The sequence below is a fragment of the Myiozetetes cayanensis genome, unplaced genomic scaffold (assembly GCF_022539395.1).
Source record: "Myiozetetes cayanensis isolate MyiCay16 unplaced genomic scaffold, myiCay2020 scf12, whole genome shotgun sequence".
In the NCBI taxonomy this organism is placed as follows: Eukaryota; Metazoa; Chordata; class Aves; order Passeriformes; family Tyrannidae; genus Myiozetetes; species Myiozetetes cayanensis.
Window position 1 is genome coordinate 13,179,783 of NW_026086826.1, and position 15,986 is coordinate 13,195,768.

Below are 15,986 nucleotides of genomic sequence, written 5' to 3' on the forward strand. Positions count from 1 at the left end.
CATCTTAATTATGATTTTTCTGTTACTTCATTAGAAATTAGTTTTTAGTTTGTAATTTTTATATTTCTTTTTTCTTTGAGGAATTTGCAGGATTGTTATATAATTCTTACCCTATTTTCCCCTAAATCTTGCCAAGTCTTTATTTTCTTTGCCTTTGACTTCATCATCGTAAACTGCTGCTGCACAAATGACCCTTATTTGGGTGAGTCAAATGAATGGATGACTAATAAAAAATAATATTGATCTCGATGAAGGTGGAGTGACTGGAAATCAGCATCCAGAAAAACAGGAGTGGGATGAAAATTCTCCCCAGGAGCCTTTGGAGCAGCCAAAGCCTCTCTGACTTGAGATATTCAGAATAAAAACCCGTAGTTATAATTAAATCTCAGTGAGCACCACTTGGGTTTTACTCTGAAAGGAATTAAAGTCATATATGAATATCCAGAGTAATGGTTCCAACAAAATCAGGATGGCAAAACCAGGAAGCTCCAGAAACTCAGAAAAACACCTTTGGAACATCCAGTGGGGGGAAAAAGTGGGCAATTTTAAGCCTACGTTCCTGCATCCCCACCCTTATCTTCTTTCTGATACAACAGTACATCGTTCAAATCACTCCAGAGGTCTCTTCCTTCAGCAGTTCCAAAGCCTTGGATGTGTTCAGACAGTGTCAGAACTTTGAGTTCCAAACCTTCCTTGGCTTCTAAAATAAGAATTCTCCAGGGAATGGCTGGGAATGTGCACTGGGCATTTCATTTTCCGTACAGTATTTTGTTTGTGGAGTTTAACTCATGAAATTTTCTGCCCAAACCTTGACCTGGTTTGCATTTGTATCAAAATCCTGCAGGTTCCTCTTGCTGAACATCCCCAGGGTCTGGAGCTGCTTTTGTGTAGAACAAGGGGCACCTCCAGAGCCTCTTACTTATGGTGCTTTCCAGACTCGTCCCAAATGATGTGCTTGCTTAAAAGAGGAAAAGCAGGTGTTGTTGGAAAGAATTCCTTGTTCTCGAGAGAGAGATTTCCTGTGGATGGGGTGGGAAGTGCCTGCATGGAATGGGTTCTCCTGTCCCTCTTGGATTGTGCTTCTCATCCTGAGCATTCATTATTCACATGATTGCCTCCCTTTTTCTGAGAATTGGTCATTTTGAAGGAAAAGCAGAATTTTTCTACAGGATTATCATGGAAAGTTGCCTCAGAAATGTTTAAAGTTGTTCTAAAATTTACTTGAAGTGAAGCAACAAGTTGGCATTTCACACCTTCTTGGTGTTAGTTTTCTCCTCCCTGGATACTTGGCTGAGTTCTCTATTTAGGAAATTAAATTATTTTGCATTCCCAAATAGGCTGTGGGTGAGTTTATGGACTTTATTCTCACAGATAAGTCTGTGAGAAAGACTAAATCTGGCGAGAGCTGCACTGATACTGGAAGGACCCTTGTGATGTGCTTGCAAAGAGCAGTTGTTTTCCAGAACTCAGTGAATTTTCTGGTGAAAACTGGGGACCTGCTTTTGTAAAATTAGAATTTGAATGAAAAGTAAGAATCAAGTCCTGAATTTTGAGAGGGAATAGAAAGAATGTATCATTGTGTTAATGCCAGAGCATTTTCATAACTTGAAGATGATTAATTTAATCTGCGTGCAGTCAAAATATAATTAAAATATGTAATGAAATTATAAAATAAAATATTTTTTTCCACAAGACACAAAATTTTTTCAATTGATATGACATATGTGAAGCATATCAATAATATATAATTATTATATAAGATGTAATAATATAAATACTTACAGAACATTGATTGCAATAAATATGCAGTTTTGGACAGAAAGCTCTCCTTGACCATTGCTGCTGCTAATTTCAGTTATTCCTATCAACTGTAAGAATGTACTCTTGAAAAAATATGTTTTGAGGATTGAATTCTTCTGGAGCAAGTGGAGTTTTGTGGTATTTCACAGAATCAGAGTTGGAAGTGACCCACAAAGATCATTGAGTCAAACTCCTAGTCCTGCCCAGGACCATTCTGTATATAAATAATGATCCCAAACTGTTTTTTTTTTTTTCCCATGACACTCTGTAAATTGTCTTTTTGTTGTTGTTGTTGCAGCAACTGTTCAACTGTCAGGCTTTACGGAAGCTGAGCATCCCTGACAACGACCTGTCCAGCCTCCCCACCACCATCGCCAGCCTCGTGAACCTCAGAGAGCTTGACATCAGTAAAAATGGTGAGAGACCCAAAGTATCTTAAGGAAGTGTGGTGAATATGAGCAATAATGAAGTTTTAATTCCTAATGGTTAAGAACCTTGTGGTCTGGGTCTAGATTATGGTTTCCTGCCTGGCACTTGGGAGAAGGTTCCATAAAGATCTACATTGTTTATTTTTCTTTTAAAAATTAGACTTTGGCTTAGAATCACATGACTTGTGCCCAAAAAAATTGGAAAGAGGAGTGTGAGGCCACTTTTCGGTGCACTTATGAACTGTTCCACTTCCCAAAGTGGCTTAGAACTCATGGGGCTCTTGTGTGAAGGATTTAAGCAGGTGAGGCTGTGGGTAAACAATTCCAAGGACTTATATAGATCAGTTTGGTGATGTGCATCCCCAGTTATGCATTTACACATTTAGGTACCTAAAAACCTTTGCAAACCTGAACTCAAGTGTCTTTGTTTTAAAAATGAGGCTTTGGCAGTCCTGGAAATGTTGGGAAATTTCTTATCAGTGGAGGCCTTGAGACTCTCAGGCTTCTGTGTGTTCTCCAAAGAGACAAAGAGAAGCAGTTTGGGAAGAAGTGAAAGGCACAAATATCAGTACAGATGATGTCACTATTTGGCTCTAGAAGATTATATAAATCAAGCATTAGCATAATAGTTGTAGTACAAGGCATAGGATCTGTTCTGATGTGTTTATTTAGGGCTTAAGTACTTTTAGACTGTAATACTGAATATGTGTATCCTTCCTGTTGGAGCTGAAGTCTGATCTGAAAATACCAAATGAACTCACTTATGAACAAAACAAATAAACAGGTTTTTGTGTAAATAATAATTATTTCCTTGGTTTTTTAGGAATTCAAGATTTTCCAGAAAATATCAAGTGTTGTAAATGTTTAACAATTATCGAAGCCAGTGTGAACCCCGTGTCCAAGTGAGTATCAGCAGCTGGGTTTGCATTCTGTAGGTGCAGAAAATGAGCTCAAAGTTAAATGAATTGTGTCAAGGTTATTTGCAGGATCAATCTAAATTTCTTTCTAGTTGTTTCAAATGCAGAGGGGATGAATCTGTTTTAAGATCCGAGTCCTCTGTTAATGAATGTGGGGTCTTTCCACTTAGCAGAGAAAGGGTTGGCAAAGCACAGGGGCTGAGGTTTCGTGTGTTTGGCCACTGAAAACCTCTTGGTTGGGGCTTTGGCAACACTTTTTCCTTCCAAAAAGTTGCAGTAAAAAAATCTGGGTTGTAAAGCAGGATTTATAAAATGGAGTGAAGGAGGTGAAAGGATGAATTTTTACTACTTCAGTTTTTTTAAACAGAGAGAAAGAGAGAGAGAAAGAATGAGAGAAAAAGAGGGGGAGAGAGACAGAGACACAAGAAGAAAGAGAAAGGGAGAGAGAAAGAAAGGTAAAGAAAAAGAAACAAACAAACAAAGAAAGAAAGAAAAAGAAAGAGAAAGAAAAAGACATTTTGGCTTAAACCCTCACCTAGGAAGGAGGAAAAGGCTATTTCATGTGGTTATTGCAATGTAGAGAAGATGAGAATGAGCAAAAACGTCTGTAATGAGTAAGTTCTTCTGGAGAATTTGGATAGAAAATGAAGGTGAGAGGGAAAGTCACCTTTCTCCTTCTAAATATACATTGTTTTATTTCCATGGCAACGCTGAGGTGAGCATTAAGGGTTTCACTGTTTTTTAGGCTGCCAGATGGCTTCACACAACTTCTAAATCTGACCCAGCTCTATCTAAATGATGCCTTTTTGGAGTTTCTTCCAGCTAACTTTGGAAGGTAAGGATGAGTCATCAAAGCACAGTGATGGTGCATTTGAACCCGGCTTAGGCTCTAAGGAACTGGTTTAAATCTGCCTTCTCTTGAAAAACTAAACAAAAACCAGAGATTTTGGCTTTTCAGCAGAATTTGTTGAATGATTGTTGTAGAGGAAATGTTGTGTCAGCAGTAATTTGGTGATGAAGTGCTGCAGTTTGGCAGTTGAGGGAAAAAGTGAGAAGAAATAGAACTTGAAGGTACCTGTCCTTCATCAAATGTGTGGCTCAGCTGTGGCAAGGGCAGAAAACAGCAGTGTGGGCTCTGCCATTGAAAAATGGGCTGAGAGATAAAGGTTGTGAGTCAGAAAGGAAGAAAGAAAGGACTAAAAGACAACATGTGAAACCAGAACAAGAGAGAAGATTCAAAAGACGGTGGAGCAGAAGGGCTGGAGAATGAGGGTAAAAATAAATGCAGCAGAAACAGAGCCAAAAAATGTTAAATAAGGACAAAGCAGAGGTGGTGGAATTCAAAGTTGACCCAATTTGCCATAAAAGGGTGCAGGAGGACCTGGTGGATCCCTATCCTGCTCAACTCTGGCAGAAATGGGGAGTTTATTCCACTTGATGAAGGTGATGGTTGACCTTTCTGCCCCTGGACTGTCCACCTGTGCAAAGACCTCAGAAGACAAAATATGAACAGAAAAAATATTTAGCATTGTTACAGAATTCACCTAATACCAGTTTTATACTGGTCCATCCTGTATGTTTCATGGTTCAAGTGGGAACACCAACCCAGCACTCTAAAACTAATCCTGAGGTGAGCCGGTTGTGTTGGCAGTGACATTGGTCTGCTCAGGCCTGGGGAAATCAAGTGCTGCTTGGCCCTGACCCAGAGCTGAGCCTGGCTGGAATATATCAGCTTTTCACAGTAATTCTAAACTATTTTATTAATGACTTGAGCAAAGTAAATGGAGTAAAATTTCATTTCTCTCAAGTATTTCCAGATTTGCTGAAGGATAAAAAGCAATTGCTCTTCAGTTCACAACTTCCTTTGAAATTTTCTGTAAATTCTACTACCCCTCGCAGGTCTCCTTTTAATTTACAGTAATTTTAGCAGAAGTAGGACACGTGCTGAGTGTTGGTGTGAATTAGAACCTACACACAACATCCCTTCCAAACTCCATTGTGTATTAGGTGAATTCTGTCAAAGCTTTTCAGAAGGGTTCTGCTGAGGACACACATGTCCTGTCTGAGTGTGTCTGCCCTTACAGGAAATCATTTGGTTCTGAACACATTTGGTACCTGAGAAGAACTGGACATTGGACTGTAGGGCATGAAACAGACCCTTAGAAATAAGTAATTTTAAATGATTCTTGTGGATACCTGAGCTAATTCACTGAATGAACTCATTATTTTCATTGCTATTTCTAGACTTGTCAAATTGCGAATTTTGGAGTTAAGAGAAAACCACTTGAAAACTCTACCAAAGTAAGTGATGGAATATTTACATTTATTCACGTGGAATTGCCGAAAGTGCAAAATATTTGTATTTACAGGGATGCAGTGGTGTAATTTCTGTTAAGAGTGTAATTTTTTTGCATGATTTAAAGAAATTTTACTTAAGGGTTTTAGCAAAAGGAAAGATCTGTGTTTCTGTGACATGGTGGAAGACGAATCCTGGTACATTAACTGAGTGGCCAAAATCTACAATGTGACACTTTAAGATAAGTAACCAAAATTGAAAAGTAGCAGATGAGAGGACCCTGGTCAGTGGTGATGTGACAGTTTGTTTTCCTCACCAAGAATTAATCTGTTGAAAACACCGTCTGTGTAACCTAATGGAACACTGGTTTGAACAGAATTTAAATGTTTTTGGTGCTTTTCAGAACAATTAAAAAGTCTGTATCAGCAGAATACGGAGGAAGTATCAATTTGCTGGTGTTTTTTGGTGCTGTTTACAAAAAAAAAAAAAAGGAAGTTTCTATAATTTGTTGCTGGAATTTGACCAGGATTTCAATGGTTTTGAAAAGGAAATGGTAAAGAACTGAACAATAAATCTCTACCCCTCCCATGCTGCACTGCATAAAACAGGGAATTTGCTTTTCTATCCAGACTAGAATTATGTAATTGTTTTCTGGAAGAGGGATCCTCACCAATGGAAAAATATCCACGGATTGGGGCTTGTTAGAAAGGAGTTTAATGCCTCAGTTTGGAACTCCAATGCACTTCTGGATGTTCCTATTTTCTACCAGCACCACTTTCTCTGCTTAAAATACTTTTGGGTGTGCGGTTTTAACCCACTGAAAATATTTATATGTTCAGCCTCTAGATCTTCCCAATACTCTTCTATAAAAACAGTAATTTATTTCCCCTCTATGTGGTTTGACCAAAGATTATCCTGATGCCAGTTTCCAGGATCTTCTGAACAGTTAGAAATGCTTGGAAACCTCTGGGCAATATTGCAAATAATTGATAGTATTTTAGTAAAGCTTTAATTTGTGCAACAGAATTAGAATTAATTTTTTCCCTCTTGAAATCTCCAGAGCATTTGGGAGATTCTGACCAAGTTATTTGCTTGATGACTCTCACTCTGCTGGTAGCAGAGCCTGTCCTTGGAGAAGTGCACTCTGGTTTTCTGCTCCTAAAACCCAACCTAGTCCAGAATTAACCCAACCCCAGACTAAAATTACCAGTTTTCCCAATTTTTGTGGACAAACATTCCTGAACACTCCATACCCAAAGCTCAGAGCTGTTCCCTCCTAACGAGCATTGTTGTCCCTGTTGGCATGACGAGGGTCTGTGGTTTTGTCAATGGTTACAGTAATTTGAACTAAATTCCTAATTATTCAACAAAATCTAGGAGCTAAATTTACATCTTAGTTGGAAAAAGAAAGTTCTAAGAACTTTTCCGACAGAAGTTTTTAATTTATCCAACTGTTGTGTTTAAGCCTGGCCTGGTTCCAGGCTTAATTTGCTTGAATTTTGTATTTTCTGAGAACAGACTCTGTCATAAATATTCATTACTCTTCACATCAGGAGGTGTCAGCAGACCTGCCACTCCCAAACTGAATGTTTTGGGACATTGTTGAACTCCTGAGAGCAATCAAGAGTGTTTCATATCTCAGGAAAAACCCAGAAACTCCCGGTGCAGTTGGTTGTTCCAGGTCTAGAGTGTTTCAAAGATCTTTGAGCATATCACAGCACTTGGATATTGGCTCTGAGAGCTGTTTGGGCAGAGGAAAACACCTTTGCAGGGTTCTGGGGAGTTTCTTTCAGTAGACATCTGGAAAATTGAAAAATTGTAGGGACCTCATTTGTTGCCGGTGAGTCACCAGTGTCTTAGAGCCTGAAGGGGCTGTAATAGTGAGAAAATACCTGTATTTGCTGGGTGAGTCACTGGTGCCCAACTGGAGTTGTGGCTTCTCAGCTCCTCTCTGGTTTGGACAGTAGGAATTTCAGCTCTGTTTTTTTCTGCATGTTAGGAAATGATGTCCAATGGAGACATTACCAAAGGTGTGAGTCCCTGGCACCTGATGTCAGGGAAAATCAAGATTTGTCTTGGTCTTCAGCTATTGGTCAGAATTAATTTGCTTTGTGAGGAGTAAAAATTGAATATCTCAAGGACAGCCTCTAAAATTGGCAGAATTAAGTAATTTTGAAGGTGAAAGCATTTAAAAAGTGGGTGAAATTTAATAGCACAGTTAGAAGGTCATGTCCTGAGAGATTAGCAGAGATTTTTGATACATGAGGAGTTCTTCAGTCAGGAATCAGACTGGGCAGAAAAGATGTGGATGTAAAATGTCTGAGTCATTGATCTGAGAGAGCCCCTATAAAGCCAAATGCTCTTTATCAGAGTGTTTTCACTGGAGACAAAGAAACCTTTGGGACGTGGGAGGAAAAAAAGGGAGATGTCATTTGGGAAAGATCCAGATGGAATAGAGATGGGGAATAGTTAAACAGGTCCTAATCTGATAGGAAAAATAATGGATGTGCAGTATTATATGGAATATATTAATATATATATTTAATAAATTTTATTTAAAACAGTGTGTTACTTAAGCTGAAGTCAAGGGGAGATATGTCAGTGTTTATCTCTGAACACACTGACCATGAATCAGATTATGGAGTAAACTGGGGTTTGGGTAAAATGGTTAGTGGATAAACTGGTTATTGGGGAAAAGGATTAGTTGGAAAACTGGTTTTTGGATAAAAGGGTTATTGGATGAACAAGTTATCAGGTAAATTGATTATCAGGTAAATGGGCTGAAATAATTCAGAAATGTTTTTATCAGAAATTATATAATTACATTGTGAGGTTCTTTGTGTGGCTCAGCACTTTGACATTCCTTTGCAGACATTTGCATGTGTCATTCTGTTCTTGTTGGTTTAAACAAGCATTTTCCTGAAATATTCTGATTTTGCAGTTATCTGGGTCCCCTCAGTTTGCTTTGTCTTGGTGCAATCTTCCTGCACTCCAAAATATTTCATAGCTGTTGTTTTACCCCTAGTTTGAGTCAGGAAGAAAAGGACTTTATGAATAAGATTATGATAATAATGATGATGATGATAAAGGTGGAGGGTTTTGTTCCTTTTGTTAAAATTAGCCATTTTATCTTGATCTGGTTTCAGACGTAAAATATAAACCAAAGTTTTTAATTCTTGATCGCACATTTTTAGGTTCTGATTGTAACAAAACCGTGTGGAAACAGAGGTTCCGTTTTAGCCACACGGTTTTATTTCTGAGACTTTCTGCTTATTATTTTTGCTGTCCAAATGCAGACTCTACTTGGACAATCATTATTTGGTCTTACCTGTTGCAGGCAATAAAATATCACATCAGTGTTTTCTACTTTGCCTTTTTCTCCAAACACCTCCAGTTGTGAGGAATCTCTGAGCTTTTGCTGCCACTGTTTATGTTACAACAGGATTTCTGTGCGTTCAAGTGCCACAAAGTCTGTGAAAAATAAATGTTCCTATTTTCTATAATATTTTATTGTCAGTGCTCAAATATCTTCCTTGAGAAAGGACATTAGATGAGTTTTCTTCTAATAATTCCAAAGCACAGAAGGTCAGTCTCATTTAAAGTTTGCCATTAAAATTGTTTGAAAGAGAGATGGACACAAGAAGGATCCCCTTCATTAAGTTTTTCCTTCTGGATAATGAATTAAAGTATGAAAACAATATTTCTGTGCAGATAAAGTATCTGTTTTGGCTTCACAATTCTATATTGCAAAAAAAGCTTGGGGGGAAACCACATTTTTCACCCAGAAGAATTTACTCTTACTAAATGTCATGAAATGGGACTTTTTCTATCCTTTGAATTCCAAGTGCACCTTTATTTTTTTCTGTAACTATAATGTGAAAAAAATGACATTTTTCTCTGACATTCTTCCATTTCTTTTTTCCATGTCTTCCCACTTCTCTCAATTTCTTTTAGTCCCCCAAAATTTACAAATATAAATGTAGAAAGTAAATGCTGGTGGAGAGGATACAGGTTCCTTTCTTTCCTCTGGATAATTTCTTTATTTCTTTACTTATTATTTTCTAAACTGGTTAAATCAAAATTTTTATGAGTTATGGGTTGTTGTTTCTTTTATTCCCTGTTCAATCCCCCAGCAATGCTGTAACTCTTTCACACCTGAAATTAAATGCTGCTCTGGGAATACCAGACTTTTCATTATCCCACTACCAGATTTGCACCAAATTAATGTGCCAGGTACCCACTAGCACAGAACATTTAGCAAAGCAATAAGATGGGAACAAGGCAAAGTGGGAGTAGTTTCCTGTTCTTGATGTAATGATCATAAATCTAGATTTATTGAAATTATTTGTAACTCTTAGTTATGTGGATTATTTTTTAAAAGTGGTGAGAATGTGGATGAGACTCAATGTATGAAGATTTCTAAGCAGTAGCATAAAACCTGTATAAAAAGGACATAGTGATTTGGTTTTAAAACAATATAAAGTGAAGTAGACCAGATTCTTCCTTGGTAGAATAAATCTCAAATAATAGTGGGTGTTTTGCAGAGGTTAAATTTGTGAATTGGAAGGTTAAATTTGCAAATTGGAGGTATTTAAACCTATAGAGTTACAATTCTTATGCCATTTTGTGGCTTAGACTTTACTCCAAAGTGACAAAATAAACAGAATCATACAGAAATTCCAAAAAGATATTCAGAGATCAAACATATCCAAACCCATTACCTTCCTCCAGATGGGAAATTTGCTGGAGAAAAGTGATTATTATTTCCACTAACCTCAAAATCGAGTGGTAAAAAGCTTTCTTGTGACTTACAAACATTAGTGCCATAACATTTCTATCCTCACATCCTTCCCACTCCCCAAATCCCATTTTAGGAAGTAGATTTGCAAAAATCACAGGTTGTCTGAAGTGTGTTGAAGTCAGTGGAACAGGGAATTTAGATCAGCTCAGAACATGTCCAGGGGATCTAAATGTGGGGGAAAGCTTCACTTTCTCCTGCTATTTTTTGAGCTGCTGTTCCACTTTCTTCCAAGTTTATGATCACAATGGAAACTGTTTGCCACACTTTGACTTTACAAATGTTTGTGTCATTCCCGGTGACCTGTTTTCTTCAAATAGCAGCTCTGGCTGAGTTTAATAACTCCTACTCCAGGAGGCTTTACTACCTTGGCATGACGTTATTAAAATATTGGCAATATTCTAGTAACTGACTACTACTATGAATTTTCCCTTTAGGCTTTTTAAAATAAATATATTTGCTGCATAGAGAAGAGGCTGAAAGATGTGTTATATTGCTTTCCTATTGTAAAAGTGCTTTTCCAACTTATATAAGGGTGTCTGAAAGATTACCTTAATTATTCTTCATGGAATCACAGATTGGTTTAGGTTGGAAGAAACCTTAAAGCTCATCTTCCTCAGAGCAACCTGGTGTAGTAGAAGGTGTCCCTACCCTTGGCAGGGGGTGGAACAAGATGAACTTTAAGGTCCCTTCCAACCCAAACTAGTCTGGGATTCTGGGATTCTATGATTTCTTTTTTCGGAAGAGTCTAGATCTGATCAGTGGCACTAAATTTCAGATAAACACTTCGTGTCACAAAGGGGTGGGAGGGGAGAACATTTATAACCGTGGAGAATCATCATAGCCCACCTTCCACTCATTTTGTTCTTAATTATCCCAGAACCTTGAGTTCCTCCCAGAACAACCGGGAGCTAAAAACACAGAGAGTTCCCTCTTCCTGTTACTAATGAGATTGGATTTGGTCATGCTTAGACTCTGTGCTCTGCTTTCTCGGCAATGTTTGGTTTATGGTGTGCAAGGAAATGGCTTGTTATACTCAAAACACCTTAAGTGTATAATTTCCATTGTATTTGAGTAAACCCAAATCTACAGAGTAAAAGCACCTTCACACAATTCCAGCTGCAGGAGGAGTCAATAGAGAGAAGGTGGCTGAGGGGAGCCATTTGGAACAGGGTGGATTTACCTATGGATTTACCTTCTTTTTGTCCCGGCTGGTGTCTGTGTGCCCTGTGTCCCTCTGTGGTGGGAGATTGAGGGGAGACCTCATTGCAGTCACAACTTCCTGGGGAGGGGGAGAGGAGGGGCAGGCACTGATCTCTGCTCTGTGGGGACCAGGGACAGGACTCCGGGGAATGGCCTCAAGTTGTGTCAGGGCAGGTTTAGGTTGGATCTTAGAAAAAGGCTCTTCCCCACAGGGTGGTTGGGCACTGAACAGGCTCCCCAGGGCAGTGGTCACAGCACCAAGGCTGGCAGAGCTCAAGGAGTGTTTGGATGATCCTCTGGGGCACCTGGTGAGACTCTTGGTCCTGTGCAGGACTAAGGGTTGGACTCGATGATCCATGTGACTCCCTTCCAACTCAGCAGATCCTGTGACTGTGATGCTGTGAAGTTCTTGCAGGGTGCCCCTCAGAAGGTCCCTAAAGTCAGCGAGCAGAGAGCCCTAAACCGGTGATGGGCTCCGTGGGGTGCAGCAGGTCACCTTGTTCTGCCCTTTCCCTTGAGCCATGAAAAATTGCCTACTACACTGGAAGGCTTTTATTGATGTCGTCAGGAAAATAAAAACAATCATGCAAAACTTGATGACTCTCAACTGCCTTTATTCTTCCACATCCAAACCCTGCTGGATGATTGCTTCTGAAAAACTGAGTGTTACGTGTGTCTGAGTAAATGCCAGTGATCATTAGTTCCTCATCACAATTGCATTTTCCTACTCAGTGAGTTCTTTTATGAACCAGTAATCTTTGCTTTTCCTATTGAAATACATGGGTAGATTATATTCACTAGTTATTTTCAGCATTTATGCTTTGTTGCCATATTTTAGACCTTTACCATGTTTGTCCCATTTCCGTCCCATTAAAGCTCACAAGCTCCATGTTGATGTTCCTTCCTGGTGTTGGGTTGTGAAACAAGTCTTGCCCGTATTTGTGATATTTCCTAATTCATCATCATCCCCCTGCCTGCCTGGAACAGGTCTCTGATCAGAAGATCACACTGTGGCCCTGCAGTTGTTTGTTTTTTCTCTTCCCAAGCCACGTCTCCAATAGAAGTCATGGAATCCTTGTTGATGGTGTGGTAGAGCAGTTCTCCTGGATAACCTGTCCCTGATGATCCTCCACATCTTGTAATCTGAACTTCTCCTGAAGAAGAAATCAGCCATCCTTGTGCAGATATTTCTGCTCTGTCACTCTGAAGTGCTCTTTGCCATCTCCGACCACTCCCATCGCACTTCCTCAATTAAGATGCAGATAGTTACTGAGTCAGGACATTTTTCATCTCAGATTCCTCCTTGTCTTTTCTAACACATCCCCATTTATCTCTCTGGCTTTTTCTTTAGAAATAACCCTGGGTGTGATGTATGTTCACACTGCCTTCAGGCCATGTTTCAGCAGAAAGAGGAATCAAAAGGACTGTGAAATAAGGAACCTGTGCTGAGAGGAGAATTCTTTAACTCTTGTTTTTTTGGCTTGGCTGTTTCAGTCAACTTTTAATCATCAGATATTCCTTAACACTGTTTCAGCTTGGCTTATCCCTGTTAATTATTCAGCACCTTAAATTAGATCTTCTTCCTGCTCTCTGGCAAAGAAAATGGGAAAACAGGGCTAAAACTGCATTTTCAGTCTCCCTTTATGTTTGTTCATTCCATGCAAGACGAGCCCATAAGAGCGTAAAGCATGTGTGGAATTCCTTAGAAATATTAATTATATATTGTATATCCTGATGAAACATCAATTATTTTTAGTCTGCTTTTAGAATGGGCACCTTGGGCTGCTTTTTCTCAGTCTTCAGGACAGTGGGGACACAGATACCAAGTCCTGTAAAATGACCCAAGTCGTTTTATATTGATTTAATAACCTGATGGAGTCCCCGTCCCTGGAAGGATTCAAAACATGGATGGATGTGGCACTTGAGGACATGGTTAGTGATGAACATGGTAGTGGGGCTGCTTGATGGTTAGACTTGATGATCTTAAAGGTCTTTTCCAACTTTAACTATTTCATGATTTTATTATTTTAGATATTTTCTCTCTTGGGTATTTTAGTCTATGCTCTTGTATCCTCAAAATCAGCTTTTAAATTCACTCTGTTATTTTGAAGGCTGGATAATAGATTCAATACTTCATGACAGATTAATTTATACCCTTGGTCCTTAGCTTTATACCATACTTGCTTTATATTCTATAAATTATATAAATTGAGATTCACTGAAAACTGAGAGTTTTTTTGATCTGTTGCATGATGTATAAACAGCTCTTTGTGATCATGTGATGCTTTAGCCCTAGCTAAGATTTAACTCCTCTGCAACAGGTAAATTATTAATTTTACAAAGTATTTCCAAACCAATTCATTGATGAATTTAAAGTTACATTGCAAGGTTTAAAATACTACAACTAAGAGGCTCTTCTATTCCAGCCACTTGGGAATAAAGGTTTTTGTGGACAACAAAAATGTGATAAAATATTATTTCAGGTGAGCACAGCAGTTAATCCAGCACTGGCAATGGATTTGCCTCGTTTACTTTTTATTTCTTCAGAAAATAATGTCATAAACTGGAATAGAAAAGGAATTCTGTGAGTTGCTGCCCAAGGAAATAATCTGTGTGACCCTTAGAACCTCCTCAGTCCCAGCTCTGTAGCAGAAACTCCTGCTTGATGTTGCCTCTTCCATTGTATAAATGACATTTTTTGCTGTGTAAATCCAATCATGTCTCTGACTCATGAAGTTTTACCTATTAGGAGTCCTTTGGTCGGTTTTGAATACTTTTCTTCACACATGGAAGTAACTTGAATGTGATCAGAAATTTGTAGTTTAAGGTTTCCAGTGAGGAATGACCAGGATTTTGAGGAGAATCCCACGATTCCATTAAAATAAGTTCTTTGTTTTGCCAGAAAGTCTAAACTGAGACATTTTCCTGAATATTTAAAGTGTTTAAAATGTGTAAATAAGTATTTTCTAAATGAGGCAGCAAAACCAAACATGCAAGAAAGTTAAATTAGGCAATTTAGGTGATTACCGAGAATTGTAATTAATACCCCTGAATTGTATCATAGGAGTTATAGTTTATGGTTTAGAACTATTGTGAGCAATGATAATTTTTCACTAAGTATACTTAGTTTCTGTGCTGGTTTTCCATGCCTTTGTGGTTTTTTAACACACTCCAATATTGTGTTTAAAAATAATTTAAATATTCACCTTATTCTGAACCTAATGGGACTTCCATCCTAAGAGCCAGAAATAAGATCTTCTCTATATGAGTCCTGAGTGGAGCTACTTATGAATGGAAAAATAGCTACAAATGTGATACCGGTAAAGATTTATGGGAAATCTTTGGTCAGTTTTATCAGCACATTAATTCCATTCCATTACATCATTTAAATCATGAATATTTAACTGAGCATTACTCATAATTGCTCCTTTCCTTATCCACCTTTATAAAATGACCCCACATAAAAAATATAATGAAGCTTTCCCTAAGAAAAATAAAAGTAATTACATGGAAGACCTAAAAATAGCAGCAGCTGACGGAAAATCTCAGCTAATAGTCCATTGGAGACCTTGGCAGTGCTTCATCTTTTGATGGAACCCCAACTAATGGAAATTAATCTGCCCCCACATCAATGTTAGTTTATGCATTGATCAAACAGGTTGGGAAATACATTGGAAAAGAGTGGGAGAGGAAAAAGAAAAATTAAACCATCAGTGAACTGAGTGTGGAACAGGGGAAGTATCAGCATTAAGCAGCAAATTAATGTGTGTCAGGGTGGGTGTTGGGGCAGAAAGATGAAAGGGTGCTGAAATAAAACTGGGCCTGTTTCTGGATGTTTCCAAACCACCCAGTGATCAGCAAAAATTCCATATTTGTTGTGTTTCAAAGACTTGCTTCCCTCTCCTCCTGCAGACTGGCCTTTCCATTTCTGTGGAGTTTATTTCCCTGTTTTAACATACTAAAAATGAAGCTTCCTTGCCATAGATATGCAGCAGAGCTCCTGTGCAGCCCCAGCACAGCCTCATTTTGCCATCATTTAAATGCTAAAACCGGGCTCTGGTTTCCAGTCCCAGCATCTTTGATCATCATTTTTACCTCTGGTGCAAATTGCAGAGATGAAATGGTTGATATTTTAGAGCACAGCAATTCAGACTATGCTAATTTTTTGATTAGGAGCTGATTACCTTAGAAGGCCCCTGAACTGCCTGTTGCAGTTAATGCTAAATGACTTAATTAATTATTTTTATCCTCTATTTTTACCAAACCCAGTGTGAGGTTTAGACCACTTTGGTCCACCAGGGCTTAAAAGAGAAATTCTGCTCTAGTGGTAAAACCCTGTCCCAGTTTTGTCCATGGAAACAAAGGCAGTGATTGATTTATTTTCTTTGAACTCCATTAAATTTGAACCTCAGAGCAGTTGAGGGCCTAGCTTAGGCCATGAAGAGCCAAACCACTCTTTAGTTATAAAGAAGTTGATCACAGATGTATACATCTGCCTCAAAAAGCCACTTTTTATATTGTAGTTCATTTAAATCAGTTATAAA

The 15,986-nt window shown here is 38.5% G+C and overlaps 1 protein-coding gene across 7 annotated transcripts in view; it reads left to right on the forward strand.

Moving 5' to 3' along the window:
- Positions 1 to 15,986, forward strand: part of LRRC7 (leucine rich repeat containing 7) — a 195,761-nt gene that overhangs the window by 133,549 nt on the left and 46,226 nt on the right. For all 7 annotated transcript variants that reach the window (XR_007627669.1, XM_050306383.1, XM_050306384.1 and 4 more), the window contains exons 3-6: positions 2,099 to 2,216; positions 3,052 to 3,130; positions 3,891 to 3,980; positions 5,390 to 5,446. Coding sequence is in view for 6 of the 7 variants with exons in the window: in XM_050306383.1 (XP_050162340.1) it covers positions 2,099 to 2,216; positions 3,052 to 3,130; positions 3,891 to 3,980; positions 5,390 to 5,446 (344 nt within the window). In the remaining variant the exon portion in view is untranslated. The remainder of the gene's footprint in view (positions 1 to 2,098; positions 2,217 to 3,051; positions 3,131 to 3,890; positions 3,981 to 5,389; positions 5,447 to 15,986) is intronic.